Genomic DNA, 16,658 nt, shown 5'->3' on the forward strand with positions numbered 1-16,658 from the left:
TCATAAATGAAGGAAAAGCTTTTGAGGCTAGTGAAAATAAAGATATTTTCCATCCAAGTTTAATGAGCCCCTGAATTCTATCCAGACTTGACCCTAGGTTAAGAACTGCTTTTAGAAGAAATACTTGGTACTTTTTTACCTTTGTATCTCACTTTTGAACTTTTTATGTTTTACATAGATTGTTGTAAAGTAACAAAACAAAGTTATTTCATGGTGCAAGTAATCAAGTTGAGGTTTAGGTAAACTACCACTCTAGCCATCCTGCAAAATAAAATATATCAAGAAAGCATGCTGGGGTTTCCCTGGTGGTCCAGCAGTTAAGAATCCACCTGCCAATTCAGGGACACAGGTTCGATCCCCGGTCTGGGAAGATCATGCCTCAGAACAACTAAGCCCATGGGCCACAACTACTAAGCCTGTGCTCCAGAGCCCAGGAGCTACCAACTACTGAGCCCCTGGGCTGTAACTACTGAAGCCTGCACGCCCTAGAGCCCAGGCTCTACAACAAGAGAAGCCACTGCAAACAGAAGCCCACACACCACAACTAGAGTGCAGTCCCTGCTTGCCACAACTAGAGAAAAGCCTGGACAGCAAAAAAGACCTAGCACAGCCAAAAATAAATAAATTTTTTCAATTACTAACCAAAAAAAAAAAAAGGAAAGGATGCTGGTTTGGGCCATGTCAGTATCTTGTCATGTGCAAAAAATTTTACAAGACCTTAGTGTATGCTGTTACAAGACCTTGATATTATATTAGGATAACTCTTCATAACTAACCCAAATAGACTCATGAATCATGTAAGTGTCAATAACATATCTGGGGGCCAAAATGGATCTCCCTCCACTTGTAGAGATCCAAAGATAAGCTGTCCTATAAAACAGACACCAGATTCCCCTACAATCCTCTGGTCCAACTGTTTACAGGCACTGCCTTTTAGAAAGTAACTCAGTATATATTATGAAGTGAGCCTACATGCACCTACAGCTTTTTACTAGAAGAAACAGAGTTGGGATCAATTTTTAACATTCCAAAACTTGTGCTCGTACATTTTTCTGGATTATTTTGTTAACACCAGCTAACTATGCCTAATCTGGTTAACTTCTACTATAAGGTATCCTTTAGTTGTAAAATCTAAATTATAACAGATTTTGTACTGTTCAAGCGACATGCACCACATGTTATATGTTCAGTGGGGAGAGGAAATACCCTCTTATGTATAGCCTTCCACCAAAGTAATACCATTGACATTTTAAAGTTTCTAATCACTGTCCTTCTGAAAGAACTCACTTGGGTTCACACTCAATTTCCTGACATCATGCAACTTCGAGCTTTCTCACATGTGTATAATCAGTATATTAAATATTCCCTGTGTGGTTTCTTAGAATGAACTTTAGGATTTAAGCTTTGTTCTTGGACTTTAAATAAATAGAATCTTCTTTTAATTTTTCCAAGGCTGTAGTTTCTTGGCTGTTTGCAACAGAAGTATAATTTAACTGCTCTGTGATGTATGTGCATATGCCTAAAGCAATGTAAAGTGTATTTAACTTTTTAAAAAACCTCAGTCATGATGGCAAAATAACTTTATTGATGATGCAGAATCCTGATCCCTGAGATTAGGCTCTCTATTTTATTCTTTAAATGACTTGATGTCAAGATGCATTTTTATACACTGAATAACTGAATGTAATGATAAAGGAAATTTACTAAGTCTCAGTATTACATTTTAATTAGTGTAATTACTTTATTCTTTGAAGTGTATAATGCAAATAATCAGCATAAACATTTAAAGTAGCTAGTGTTTTGGGAACCCTGGGATCTCTGTATTATTTCTTACAACTGTGTATCCATCTCAAAGTATCTCACAAAAAAGTATACTTTAAAAAATGGTTGGCAATTTTAAAGCAAAAAAAAAAATACAAACAACAAACACATTCAAGCAGTATTAAAACATGAGAGCAAATCTGAACTAACCTTAATACCACATCATGGTTGTAAGATAAAGCATTATATATAAAATTCATTACAAAGAACATTTCAAGTTTTCTTTTTTTTTTTTTTTTTTCATTTTTCTAAACAGACAATCATTCTAGTTTGCTTTCACTTAGTGAGAGAAAGCCAAACCTAGGAGGAAGAAATCACGTGTAACGTTCTTTGCCCACCTCAGAATCATCCATGGCTGCTTTCAGAATGTTCGCATGGGCAGTGACAGCCTGCACTGCAGCATTCTGAGCCACAATAGCCTGCTGAGTGATGCAGGCAGTCTGGCTCAGAGCATCTTCTAAGCTCTTAGCTAGTGCTGAAGTTAAAAGAAAAAAAATTAAAAATCAGATCTTTCCCCACCGATTACTTTAATCTTTCCCTCTTTACCTGTTGAGTCTTGTGTCACATTTCCCCCCAAAATGAACAAACAAAACACAGTTTTAGAGAATCAAAGTTACGCTTAAAAGTATAAAATTACTGAATCCAGGGACTTCCCTGGTAGTCCAATGGAGGGGGCACAGGTTCAATCCCTGGTCAGGGAATTAGATCCCACATGCTGCAACTAAGACCCAGTGTAGCCAAATAAACAAATTTTTTTAAAAAATTTATTGAATCCAGATGATCAATCTATGGGGGCTATTATACTATTTTTACCTTTATGTATATCTGAATTTTTCCAACATAAAACATGTCTGGGGTTTTCTATACACAAGGGAAAATCACAACAGGAAAGACAAATGTATGAAAGGATTGATGGTCACTTAAATATGTTAGTACATAGTTTAGAAAATAATCCAGAGAATTCTGTGAAAGCAATTATAACTACAAGGAAGAGCAAAAGGATAAACATGAAGATATAATATAGGATGTCAAAATGAATAAATGTGGGGAAGGGGGGCAAGAAAACAGATCTTTTAGAATGTGTTTGAGCTTATATCACTATCAGCCTAACACAAGTACATATAGTAATAAGCTAACATACTTGAAAACCTAGGTAACCAAAAATCAAAAAAACATGCCACAGATTCACAAACACCAAAAAGAAAGGAATTCAAGCATAATACAAATGAAAACCATCAAATCACAAAAGTGAACACACGAAGAAAGAACCAGTACATTAACTGGAAAATAAGGTTTAAAATGGAGATAAATACATATACATCAGTAATTATCTTAAGTGTCAACAGACTGACTAATCCTAACAAAAACACAGAGTGGCAGTACAATGAGAAGTCTGCTCACCACAACTAGAGAATAGCCCACATGCAGCAGCAAAGGCCCAGCACCTAGAGGTGGGGGGATGGGGAGGGAGATGGGAGGGATGTTCAGGTGGGAGGGGAACATGGGCAAACCTATGGCTGATTCATATTGATGTTTGGTAGAAACCAATGCATTATTTTAAAGCAATCATCCTTCAATTAAAATTAAATTAAAAGAAAAAAAAAGACCCAGCATAGCCAAAAAAAAAAAAGAGTTACAGATTGGATAATAAAACAAGAATCTACAATATGCTTCCTATAAAAGACCCACCTCAGGGTGAAAGATACACACAGACTGAAAGTGAAGGGATAGGGATGGAAAAAGATATTTTCATTTCATGTGAACGGAAACAAGAAAGCAACAGCAGCAAAATTCATATCAGATGAAACAAACTTTAAAACAAAGGTCATAAAGAAGAACAAAGGTGGACACTATCTAATGATAAAAGGATCAATAGAAAAAAAGGATACTTTTTATACCCATTAATATATATGCACTCAATATAGGAAAACCTAAATACATAAAAGAAATACTAACATACATAAAGGGAGAATCTGATGTGAACAGACTAATAGTAGGAGACTGTAACACCTCACTGCCATTAATGAGCAGATCTTACAGACAGAAAGTCAGTGAGGCAACAGATACTGTAAATGACACAAAAAAACAGACTTAACTGATATCTAAAGGACATTACATCCAAAAAATCAGAATACACATTCTTCTCAAGCATGCATGGGAACGTTCTCTAGGATAGACTACATAACTGGACAAACAAGCCCAACAAATGTGCTTATACTGGCCAATCTACTCTTTACACAATTCTAACAAACTTGCTTCCTAGGAATAAGACAGAATCAGAAAATTGAAGGAAACCAAAAATCATTAAAGGGAGAAAGACAAACAGAAATAAATGGAAAGAACACAAAAAACAAGAAAAAACACCTACAAACAGCTGTCATAAAAGTTTAAAACTAACAACTCTCAGTCCAGCAAAAAACTACATGCACACTACCTCCAGGGACATCAATATCCTGCAGCATTATACAATAAATTATGTTCCATGTGCCTTAAGGCAGGAAAATACATTTTTACATAACCAGTATCTTTTTTCTTTAAACTATCAAAAAACCTAATATAAAACTGAAACCTAAAAAAGGAATAAGCCTCCGCTAGGTAGAAACCCGCAGCGTGTGGAACATTCCATCCCTCAACAATGTCATAAAAGAGGACGATGATACTGAGTCCAGAGGCCAGGTAACAAACTAGAGAGGGAGCCATTTCCGACCTGCACAAATAAATGTATAAGTGTAACAATTAGAACTTTTAGGCAAGGTGTCAAAACATAAATTATTCCTGTTCTGCAAAGTATATAGAATCTTCAGCACTAACCATACTAAAAACAAATGAAGAGAGTATATGTATCACTTGGAATTTACACCAATTTTACACTAAGAATAACCCCTTGTCACCTGGGTAAAAGTTCAGATGGAAAGAACACAAATGATGAAATAAAGGTGGTGAATAGGAGCAATGCCACTAAAGAAACCGCACAGCTGACAGACGAGAAACTTGCACAAAGGTTGAAGAAGAAAGCAGCTGAGAGACATGACCCAATACTTAGAAAGCGTCTGGTTACATACACTCAATCTTAACTTGTTCTTGCTTCTCTTGTTGGGCAAGTCGTGCTGCAACTTCTTCAGGTGGCCGCTCCCTTACAGAAGTTGAGGATGCTTCCTCTTGCAGCAAAAGTAAATAAGAGGAAATCAAATTTCAGCACAGAATTTCAACAGCTAATGGGGACACAAAAACACCATCATTTGTATTTGCCAGCTATATCAACTTGAGGGCATTTTTGTGATAAAGACTATAAAACCACATCATGACTGAATGATTCTAACATGAAGAAATACAGGGTCAGCGCTAAAGCCCCTTGTTTTCAAAGATTTATTCTCTGAAATATCAAAAATTAGCTAAGCAAGGCTGCAGACCTAAAGACAGTATAAATGTGCACTTAAGAGTGTCTAGCAATTACCTAGACAGTACACAGTTCTGATGAACACATCATTTATAAAACCACATATACAGATAATTTAACTACCTGAAGTTGCAGGCTTGGGTTTTCCTTCACCAGTTTCAGGGTGATCACTTTTTATAAGTTCCTCATGCTGAACCACAGGGGCTGGGACCGACAGTGTGTCACCTGCTGCAGAGATAATTTGAGCTGCCTCTGTAGGTGCTATAAATATATGTTACACACGGTATATAGTTCCTGGGTTAACAGAGAACACACAGGAATCTACTACTACTACTGCCACTTCACATCTAACTCCTTAAAGACACAAATGCATGTGATGCCACTACTCAAACACACAAATTAGTCAGGGGCTCTGTCCACTGCATAAATCCACAAGCAATGAACAATGGTTGGGAAAGCACAAGAGAAAGGAGTCTGGTCAGCATCCATATGTATTCTAACCATCATTCTCAGCCAAGGCTTCTAGTAATAGTACTAAATGGTACTAATACTTAACATGAGAAGGGGACATAACATGTGAAAATAATAACAAAGGGGGGAAAAGAAGCCTGTAATGAAGAAAGTAAGCAAAAAAAAAAGTAACCAAAAACCATTTTTTAATTACTTTGAAAAATGGTAGAGATGAATGAAGAGGTGTGAACAAAAACAAGATGGCAATTTTAAACACAGAGGAAAAAAGTTCACAGTTTAGATGGTAAGTTAGAGAACTCAGTCAAAAAACTTATGTCATAGACATATTTTTAAAGAAAGGAAGGTTTAAAAATCAAGAGCCTATAAATTACAAACAAAAGTGTTGATGGAAAAGAAAGTGATTAATTCTGAAGACAGAATAGATGTAGGGGACAACAAAATGGAGAAAAAAAATTTTTAAATAAACTGAAGGTCCCATTTAAGAGTTATAGTTGGATTATCACAAAGCCCACTAACTGGTCTCCTTGCTCCTTGTTTCCTTTGTCTATCCTCCACAATAGCCAGCCTGCATATGTGCTTAGTTGCTTGGCAATGCCCGACTCTTTGTGACCCTATGAACTATAACCTGCCAAGTTCCTCTGTCCATGGGATTTTTCCAGGCAAGAATATTGCAGTGGGTAGCCATTCCCTTCTCCAAGGTATCTTCCTGACCCCAAGATCAAACCCAGGTCTTCTGCATTGCAAGTGGATTCTTTACCATCTGAGCCATCAGGGATGCCCACAATAGCCAGTGCCAGTAGTCTTATTAAAATAAAAGATATCAATCCCCCGACCTATAACCCTCCCAACAGCTTCCCATCTTACTCAGACTAGAAAGGAAAACTCTTACGATGGTCACTAAGATCTGACATGCTGGCTTTCTGCTCCCTCTCTGACCTCATTTGCTGTTCTCCGCTTACTCCAGCCCAGCTTCATTTACTCCTTGCTTGAACATGCCAAGTCTGCACTAGCTAATCCTTCTACCTGGATGCTCTTCCCCACAAGTCTTTTACATGACTGACTCCCTCATCTCTTTCTGGTCTTTGTTCAAAAGACGCCTTCCAGAGGAAACTTTTCTGCCCACTCCATTTAAAACTGCAATATTCCCTCCCACATTTACCATTTTATGCCATCCTATACATAAATTACTTGTGCATCTATATACAATTTCCCTCCCCTCATCCCACCAAGAAATATGCACAGCATTTGTATGCTTGTTTTTACTATTTTGTTCATGGCTATAACCTCAGTGCCTAGAAGACACCCACCACTTGGCACACAATAGATACTCAGTATTTACTGAATGAAAGGTGATTTCATCAAGGCAGAAGTGAGTACAGAGAAACAATATATTCAAATGTATGCTGAACAGGTGAGGATGAGGTAAATGCTGTAAACTGGTGTGGGATTACTTGTAAATCATGAAGACAAAAAATACCTGCATATCAAAACCTAGATCAAGACACTTTGATCACTAAGACAGAAGAGAGGAGAACGAATTCGTGAAAGAGTAGAAAAAAGAAGTGGGGACAGAGAGCAAATCTTAAAATCTAAAGAGAGGGAAAACTAGGAGTCAGAGGAAAGGAAAAAAAAGTAACTGTGTTTCAGGCAAGACCGAATCCTGTTCTTACCAGTACTCAGTAGCTGTTCATAAACAAAAGCCCCATTCCATATCCCACTCAACCCCTAAAACGAGGGCCAAGAAGACACAAGAGAATATTCCTTTCCCAGGGTGAGGGAAGACTCCTTCATGGGGACAGACCCCCTCACCTTTGACCATGGGTACAAATACATTAAAACAATTCATTTACCCACAATTTTAAAAGAAGGATTCTAAATGTAGGTACCTGTTGTTGAAGCTGAAGTATCTCCCTTTTGTTTCTGAGGTGGTGAGGCAGGCTGTTTTGATTCTTTCATTACCTCTGATACACTAGAGATTTTCAGTGGACCAGACTCAATCTTGGAAACGAAAAACATTTAACGTTTCAGACATAAATAGTGTTTTTTAAAAAGGCAGCATACAGTAACTTGTATTATTTAAAAAGTCAAGTTTTTCAAGCTTGGGAGTTATCAATAATTCACAACAATGTATTTTATTAACCACAGTAAGAGAACCCATCATACTAGGAAAATGTAGTCCAAAAGTAGTCCATATTTTAATAGTAACAAAAACTTCTCCTAGGGTAACTAATGTACTTGATATACGACATTCCCTTTAAATACCATTACTTTTATGTGTACAACACTGAGAAGGCTATTTCCATTCATTTTCTAAATCCAATTATGGTGTGTTCTAAATAATTTAGTTAGAAACAAACATTTTTTTAAAAGCTCTGAGTAAAAATAAAAATTCGTTTTTCCTTTCTTTAATCTCCAAGATTCACGTACCTGCACTTCCAAGATATATGATGCAATTGTAATGCCTGCTTTCCTCTTTCTTAATAACCATATGGTTTAAGGCACCATTCATGAACAGGACTGTCAAATGATACGCCAGAGAAAACTACTGAGTAACAGAAATATTTTCATTTACTGCCTATGTGGTCTCCCTTTTTGCAAGAACTTAGTATTGGGACTCGGATATCCTAAGATGACTACTCAACCATAATAGAAATGGTTCTGAATTTTGTCACTACCAGAAATCAGAAATATACCCATTTTCTTTTTATTAAAATTTTATTACTTTTATCTCATAAAATGCATGCTCATTATAACAAGCAAAATAGTATCAAGATAAAGCACTGTTTTATTTAGGCTCTTCATTGCTCCTTCCAGGCTTCTCAGGGAGCCACTGCTAATGCCCTGAAATTTATCCTTCCACTCATGAGCTCAGGTATATACACATATGCGGTTTTTCATTTCTTTAAACAATCTAAAATAGGTAATTCTATATTATACAAGTTATCATACAACTTGCTTTTTTCATTTAACAACACATTAATATATTTTTTTCATTTAACAACAACTCATTTGCTTCCAGGTTAAGAAATTCTTTTTAATTGAATAATATCCCAATTTAATTGTATATCCCAATGGAATTTCAAATTCCGTAATCTGGGTCTATTATTCCACTATTTATGGACATTCAAACTGTTTCCTGTTCTTTGTTAAGCATTTTTGTCCACAGACAACTGAAAAGCACTAGAGTATGATATCTGTAGGATGTCTGTTTCTTGTCTGCCACAAGAAACACTGGGTCAGAGGACTTGTATATTTTTAAGATATTATCATTTCACATGAGGTTCTAGCAACTCACATTCTCACAATGAACATGTATGTGTTTGTGTACAAATATGATCTATTTGTAGACTCAGTTGTTCTATTTCTCTAATTTCTATTCCTACGTCAAAATATTCTTGTTTACAACAGTAGGATTATAACAAAATCAGTATCTGGAAAGGCAAGTGTCATCTGACTCCCTAACCCAACACTTTCAAAATGTCCTTGACCAGTCTTGTACATTCCTTATTCTTCCATGGGAACTTTAAATCTTGTCTAATTCTTCACCCTCTGGAAAAATTAATTAGAAATTTTATTAGATCTGTGTGTGTATTATGCATACACACATACATGTCATAAAAATATTACTTCTCTCAAATATATACATATTTAAGAGATTTGAGAGAAACACATATATTTAAGAAAAATGCCATTTTTATAGTACTACATTCTATCCAGGTACATAACGTTTGTCACTGTTTAGGGAAGTTATCATCTACGCTCATCAAAAAGATTTTAGCAGGGGAAGGAGGGGGTGGAATAAATTGAGAGAGAAGTATTAAAACATATACATTACCATATGTAAAACACAGAGCTAATGGGAAGTTGTATGTAACACAGGGAGCTCAACCTAGTGCTCTGTGAGGACCCAGAGGTAGGATAGGGGTGGAGGGAGGTTCAGGAGGGAAGGAATATATGTATACTTAAGGCTGATTCACGTTATTATACAGCAGAAACCAACACAACATTGTAAAGCAATTATTCTCTTATTAAAAGAAAAAAGAAAAAACTAAATTCAGATACAGCATTTGTATCTATAATGAGACAATAAACTAACCATGTGAAAAACATTTTAGGATTATCTTCTCTCAGTATTTACTGTCTATACATAAATAACCATGTTGACACTAAAAGGGTTACCATCAAATGAAGTGCAGTTTCTAAAATTAACAAGTTTGTAACAATGCACAACAACAGAGAGTACTGAATAAATGGGACAAAATAAAAACACTAACTGCTACTGGAATTCAGAGGTGAGAGAAAACTGACTTTGGTCTGTGTAGTGAAGAATGCCAGTCTTAAAGAAAACAACAGAAGACAAAAGAAAGGAAGTCATTCTGGGTAGAAGACAACCATGGGAAGAGGTATACAAATAGAAAGATCTCTGTTTAGTCTGCTGCTTTACCAAGGACCTTGGAACAACGCCTGGTACATAATGATCACTTGACTGACATCTGAGTAAATGAATGAATGAAAAGTACAGGCATATCCATACAGTAAACAAGTACGAGACAAGGATTTATGTGCAGGCCCATACAGAGATAAAGGCAGAAGTGTAAGTAAGAACCACACTGCCAAGGGTCCTGAATGTCAACCAAAGAACCAGCAAAAACCATAAACCACAGAAATAAGGAACCAACAGCCAGCTCCTAGGCGAACATTTAACCACTCTTGGCTTCACTTTTCTTATTCATACCATGAGACAATCTCAAAGCCTTACTTGTTTTTACATTCTGTCTTCAAAACAATAGGAATCAAAGTCCCTGATTAAGTGATACAGTGAAAATATCATGAAAACACCAACAACACTTATTCTAGAAGATTCTCTAAAACTGATAAAAGGATGGCCTAGATGATGTTAAGAGTGACTGGGGGGCGGAGCCTGGAGGTGGGAAAGAAACGCTGTGTTAGGGAGGAACAGCACTGCTGACCTGCTGAGCACTTCCACTTGTCAGCTCTGCATGTCTGCATTACACCACCTCAAAATTTGCAGTCTTTTAATTCTTATTTTTCAATAACTTTATTTATAGTTGTACTGTGTCTTTACTGCTGCACGGGCTTTTTTCTAGTTGCGGTGAGCAGGGGCTACTCTTCGTTGCAGTGTGAGGGCTTCTCATTGTGGCAGTTTCTCTTTTGAGGCATGTGGGCTCAACAGTGTGGCTCCTGGGCTCTAGAGCACAGGCTCAATAGTCGTGGCACATGGGCTGAGTAGCTCCACAGCATGTGAGATCTTCCCAGATCAGGGATCGAACCTGTGTCTCCTGCATTGGCAGGTGGGTTCTTTACCACTGAGCCATCAGAGAAGCCCTTGCACTCTTAATTTGCTTTTTTTAATATTAATGATTGTACCATGCTATCAGGTGGCTAGGTTAGAATTCTTGGATTCACCTTCACAGTTGCCCATATTTTGCTTGCTATCCTCTCTTGTTTAAACTCTAATTACGTTACAATGTTGTATTGGTTTTGCCATACATCAACATGAATCCGCCATGGGTGTACACGTGTTCCCCATCCTGAAGCCCCCTCCCTAAACTCTAATATTTATTCTTTTTCTTGCCACCATTCTTACCCTATTTCTGACCTTTAACAGCAGGGTAGCAAAAGTGGAGCAAGAAGAGGTCAAGGCTATTGAGAATGACACTTGGAAGTCATGTCCAGGGAGAAAAGAACACTACTCTGAACTGTGTAGCCTGACTCTATGCTCCTGGATGCTTCCAGCTATTTCTCCCAGGTCATGTAGCTCAAAACAGACCCAGGACTTTAGCCACAGGATTCTGCTTCTACTGAAGCTGCAACTCTATCTTTCTGAGCCAGCATAAACACTTTAAAGTTCACATGGATGAATAAACCATGTAGAACATTTTGTATCATTTGGAGAAGGGGCAGGAGAAGTCAAAGGACACCTGCTTTTCCATATAGTAACTCTGTCACAGGTCTGGTCTCAAGACCTTGCTACATACTGGAGAAAAGACCTATACCCAGTTTCTAACAAAGAACTGGTCAGCCATGTTCAACCTCATAGACTAAGGAAATATCCAATACCAAATCAGCAAAATTCATGCTCTCTTTCATGAATCTTTTTTTCAAGCACCTGTTTGAAAGAAGGAATATGTACAATGTTAAAAAAAAAAAATTGTAAGCCTCATGGAGAAAAGAAAGATGAAACTGAAGAAAATGCACAAAGTTCCAGGAATACTGGAAGATATTCCCGTCACTGAATCAGTATGTAGCTGAAAACTCTGTGACTGCTTTGTGATCTAAAAGGGCCATTACTAACTATAACACGGGATCCTGGTGTCATGGCCACTCTTCGTTTACGCTTTTAGTGTTCTAAGTCAGAGTCTGAGAGCTGCAGTGCTGGAGGCTGACACAGAATCCCTGGGTGTGCAGGGCAGCCAGGGTTACTTCCCAAGCTGCTCTTCCATTTAATCTGTGGGCCACATAATTATTTTCCATGTAATGTGGACTAAATGAGAGCACTTATGGGACTCCAAAGGGATAAAAATCCTTTACAAAACATTAGTTCAAGTTAAAGAAAAATGACAAACAATGCTACAAACAATGCTGGCAAAATATTTTCAAGATGAAAACAACCTGCTTTTCAAACAGGATAAACTGAAACTGTTTAAAACTCTTACCGGTTTCTTTGGCAATGGAACAGTGTAAGGCGGGGAACCAAGGACCATCTCAAAGAGTTTATCTGAGTAAGGTATGGTTTTCTCTACATTCTTCCGGAAATGGGAATCCCATTTGGCATACAGGATGGTGCCACCAATACCGCCACCAACAAATAAAATGCCAGCTCCAGCAATTTTGCTAGCAGACAACCTAAGTGAAAGAAATAGGAAACACAGGTTTTTTTTTTTTTCCTTTACTCTCCTACACCTTCTTTCCTAGACCAGTAAGTCTCAAAGACCTTTAAGCTCCACTTCTCTACCACTGATTCAGATCACAGCAGCCCAGTTTATCTCCACACGCTGCACATCACCTTCCCCTGGTTTGTCTTTTAACATGTTCAAAGTAAAAACTAACATTTCTTTATGGACAACTTTTCCTTAATACAGTAATATCTAGGATAGGAAGAATGAAGCAATCGGCCCTTTCATACTGAAAAGTTACCATGTTCACACTCATGAGGCTTCCTTTGAACCCCCAAAACAAGTATCACTAATTTTCAAAGCCCCTTAATTAAGCATTTCTGTAAATACAATAAAATAAATATTAAGAAGAACTAACAAATACTTTTTTTTTTTAACAAATACTTTTTAAGGTCCAGTGTGCTGAGTTCTAGATATAAATCTATTTGCCATATAACGGAAGCCAGCACAGGGGGCAGGGGATGTCCACCCTGGATGACATCCAACCACCAAAGAGCCAAAAGGAGCACCATAACAAATTTTCACCTACAAATATATATGCTCTAAAGGTATTATGAGAAAACTCCAGTGTTTCTACCCTTTAAAAAAGAAGATTTTAAGTAGATATTCCCATATTCAAGGAATGAATACACACACACACACTTCAGCACTTTTACACTTCCCTGTAAAAGTCTGTTTACAGGGAGGTATGCTACTTACCGAGAACTGCCTGAAGTGGAGTATCTGCGGCATGGTCGCAATGGACGGAGGACAAACTTCCCACAAAGACAATTCTAGAGAGGAAAGAGAAAACATTACAACCAACAGTTACAGGAACCTAGGAGGTTTTTAGGGTTGGGAAGGCTTTTAGGGTAGGGAAGTAAATCCTTTTACTACAAACACAAATGTCTTCCTTAAAACTTTATTTTACTTTCATAAACCAACTTACCATGAAACATATTTATAGGTCCTTAAAAACAGTTGACACGTCCTGCACCCCAAGACTCATATAAAATTAAAGATTTCAAAAAAAAGGGACTATGAAACCACTTCCCCCTCCTCCCCCACTGCCTGCACCATGCAGCTTGCGGGATCTTAGTTTCCTGACCAAGGACTGAATCTGGGCTCCTGGCAGTGGAAGCATGGAGTCCTAACCACTGGACCACCAGGGAATTCTCCAGACCACTTTCTTTTTTTAATTGAAGTATAGTTGATGTGGGCTTCCCTGGTGGTTCAGTGGTAAAGAATCCATCAGTCAATACAGGAGACATAGGTTCAGTTTCCTGGGAGAAGGAAACGGCAACCTACTCCAGCATTCTTGCCTGGGAAATCCCATGGACAGAGGAGACTGATGGGCTACAGTCCATGGGGTAGCAAAAGAATCAGACACAGCTTAGTGACTAAATAACAACAACAACATAGTTGATATACAATATTATGTTTCTCGTTTACAAAACAGTGTTCACAAATTTTTAAAGGTTATATTTCATTCATAGTTATTATAAAATATTGGCTATATTCCCTGTGTTGTACAATATAACCTTGTAGCTTATTATTTTACACACAGAAGTTTCTACCTCTTAGTCCCCTACCCTTATCTTACCTCTCCTGGTTCTCTCTTTCCACTGGTAACCCACTAGTTTGCTCTCTGTATCTGTGAGTCTGCTTCTTTTCATCGTAAGCAACTAAGTATTAGTCGCTTGGTCATGCCCAACTCTTTGCGACCCCACAGACTGCAGCCCACCATCTCTCTGTCCATGAGATTTTCCAGGCAAGGATACTGGAGTAGGTTGCCATTTCCTTCTCCAGGGGATCTTCCCAACCCAGGGATCGAACCCGGGCCTCCTGCACTGTAGGCAGATTCTTTACCGACTGAGCTACAAGGGAAGCTGTAGCTTTTTTCTGGAGAGAAAAGGAGGATGCAACTGAGAAGGTTCACACAGGGCTTCTAAGAGTAATGCTGCAATTTTTAAAAACGTGTACACAAGTGTCCTGTTGTTCATGTAAGTGATATCATATAGTACTTGTCTTTGATTTATTTCACTTAGCACACTCTGATTATAAAATAATCCTTGCATGATTTTATTCTGATGGTTTCATTTTTTTATGTTTGAATCTTTAAATCCAGTATAAAGTATATGGTATAGATTAACTACTTTTTCCTAAATGTCTATTCAGTTATCCCTAAATCACAAACTGAATAATTCATTTCTTCCAACAATTTGAAATGCCACCTTAAAATATACTCTATTTCTTGATGCATTTAGATTTCCCAATTTGTTCCACTGTTCCACCCTATTCACACACTTCTATTAATAGACAAACACCACAATGTTTTAAAGACTGCATCTTACAATTAGGGTTTAGCCTCGTAGAGCTAGTCCTCTCTTCTAGTACTATTTTTTTTTTCAGAATTTTTCTGATTTTCTTGCCTTTGTTGTTTTGAAAGCTGAGCTTTCAATTAAACAACTATAACAACTGTAATATGCACCCTGATTTAAGAAGAGATTAAATGTGAAAAAAATTTACCTTTTATGACCAAAAAATACTAGCAGTTTCATACCTCTATACCAAAAAAAATAAAATAACTGACTGTATCCTGACTCAAATTAGTAGGTATTTTAAATCTGAAATAGTGGCTCATGATTTTAAAAACTGTCTACCTGCATAGTCTATAATAAATTTTATATTCCAAATAAAGCTTTAAAAGTCAGGAAATTGAAGCTTTTTACAGTTTTATCATGTAAGTATGAATCCCTAGATATAAAGTTTAATCTTGCCTATTAAATATATTTATATACCTGTATCTTCTAAGTCTCTTAATCATCAAATCTTTTACTCTATAGATGTTTCCTCCAGGCATTATTGGAAGAATCTGCTTGTTTGGTCTGCAGAATTTTCCACAGACTGGATTCTGTTCAAGGTGCAACTTAAAACATGCCAGTCTTCTGTATTTCCTGCAACCTGGAGCGGAAACCGGACACTTGACCAGACTCAGGTTTACTCTCTTTGGCAAGACTTTACATGGTGGTGTTTTCTTTCACTATGGAGGCACACAACGCCTGCCTGTCTCTCTTTTTGTAATGTTATCAACTGTGCTGATCTACAATGTCTAGATCCATTAATTTATTGGAAGTTGCCAAAAGTGGACTGCGATTCTACTTTTCATTTATAATTTGACATATTTAATAAAGAGATGCTTACCCTCATCTACAATTTAGTTACTCAGCAGTACAGTTTATGGAGGAAAGGAAGGATAAATGGTTGATTCTTTTTATCCTTTTATCTAGTTATCCTCTGATGAGGAACAATTGCAGGGTTTTTTGGTTTTCATTTATTGTGACAGATTGTATTTTCCCAAACTTGCCACATTTCACATGCTTTTCTAGAACCCTGCCACCTCCCCAGAACCCTGTAAGCTTATACGATCCCAAGAACCTCCTAATGTAACCTCCTTAGAAATGAAAGACAAATATTTACTATTATTTCCTTGTATGTATATATGCATGCGTGTGTGCTAAGTCACTTCAGTTGTGTCTGACTCTCTGTGACTCCACGGACTATAGCTCACCAGGCTCCTCTGTTCATGGGATTTTCTAGTCAAGAATACTGGAGCATGTTGTCATGCCCTCCTCCAGGGGATCTTCCGAACCCAGGGATCAAACCCACATCTCTTACCATCTCCTGCACTGGCAGATGAGCTCTACCACTAGCGCCACCTGGGAACCATGTGCTAATCTTTATCTGTATAATAATAAATATAATTTACTGTAAAAGAACAAATAATGTTATGGTTAATTAATACCACTAGGTTTGGGGTGATCTGTCATACAGCTATAACCAACCATATGCTTGCATCTGGAAATGGGGTGCTACTATAAAACATGTGGTAATGACTTTGGGATGGAACTGAGGGGTGGAACTGAAAGTTGGAAGGGCCTTGAGGAGACTGTTAGCAGAAGCCTAATGATCTTCATGGAAGCTGTTTTGGTGAGGGCTTAAGAAAAGCATGCAAAATATTTTGGGAACCTGGAGGAAAAAGGAATCTTTGTACGTAGTGGTAGAAGTTTATC

At 37.5% G+C, this 16,658-nt stretch overlaps 1 protein-coding gene across 2 annotated transcripts in view; it reads right to left on the bottom strand.

Annotated features, from left to right (window-relative positions):
• The window catches only part of IMMT (inner membrane mitochondrial protein), a 38,918-nt gene that overhangs the window by 13,448 nt on the left and 8,812 nt on the right, over nucleotides 1-16,658 (bottom strand). Inside the window, exons 2-7 of one of the 2 annotated variants that reach the window (XM_068971043.1) lie at nucleotides 13,306-13,379; nucleotides 12,367-12,556; nucleotides 7,576-7,687; nucleotides 5,342-5,422; nucleotides 4,884-4,979; nucleotides 2,160-2,296 (exon numbers count right to left, since the gene is read on the bottom strand). In XM_068971043.1, coding sequence (XP_068827144.1) covers nucleotides 2,160-2,296; nucleotides 4,884-4,979; nucleotides 5,342-5,422; nucleotides 7,576-7,687; nucleotides 12,367-12,556; nucleotides 13,306-13,379 — 690 coding nt within the window. Of the gene's footprint in view, nucleotides 1-2,159; nucleotides 2,297-4,883; nucleotides 4,980-5,341; nucleotides 5,447-7,575; nucleotides 7,688-12,366; nucleotides 12,557-13,305; nucleotides 13,380-16,658 lie in introns of both variants that reach the window. The other variant, XM_068971034.1, reaches the window with a different exon arrangement.

This window comes from Capricornis sumatraensis, chromosome 1 (genome assembly GCF_032405125.1).
Source record: "Capricornis sumatraensis isolate serow.1 chromosome 1, serow.2, whole genome shotgun sequence".
Taxonomy (NCBI): domain Eukaryota; kingdom Metazoa; phylum Chordata; class Mammalia; order Artiodactyla; family Bovidae; genus Capricornis; species Capricornis sumatraensis.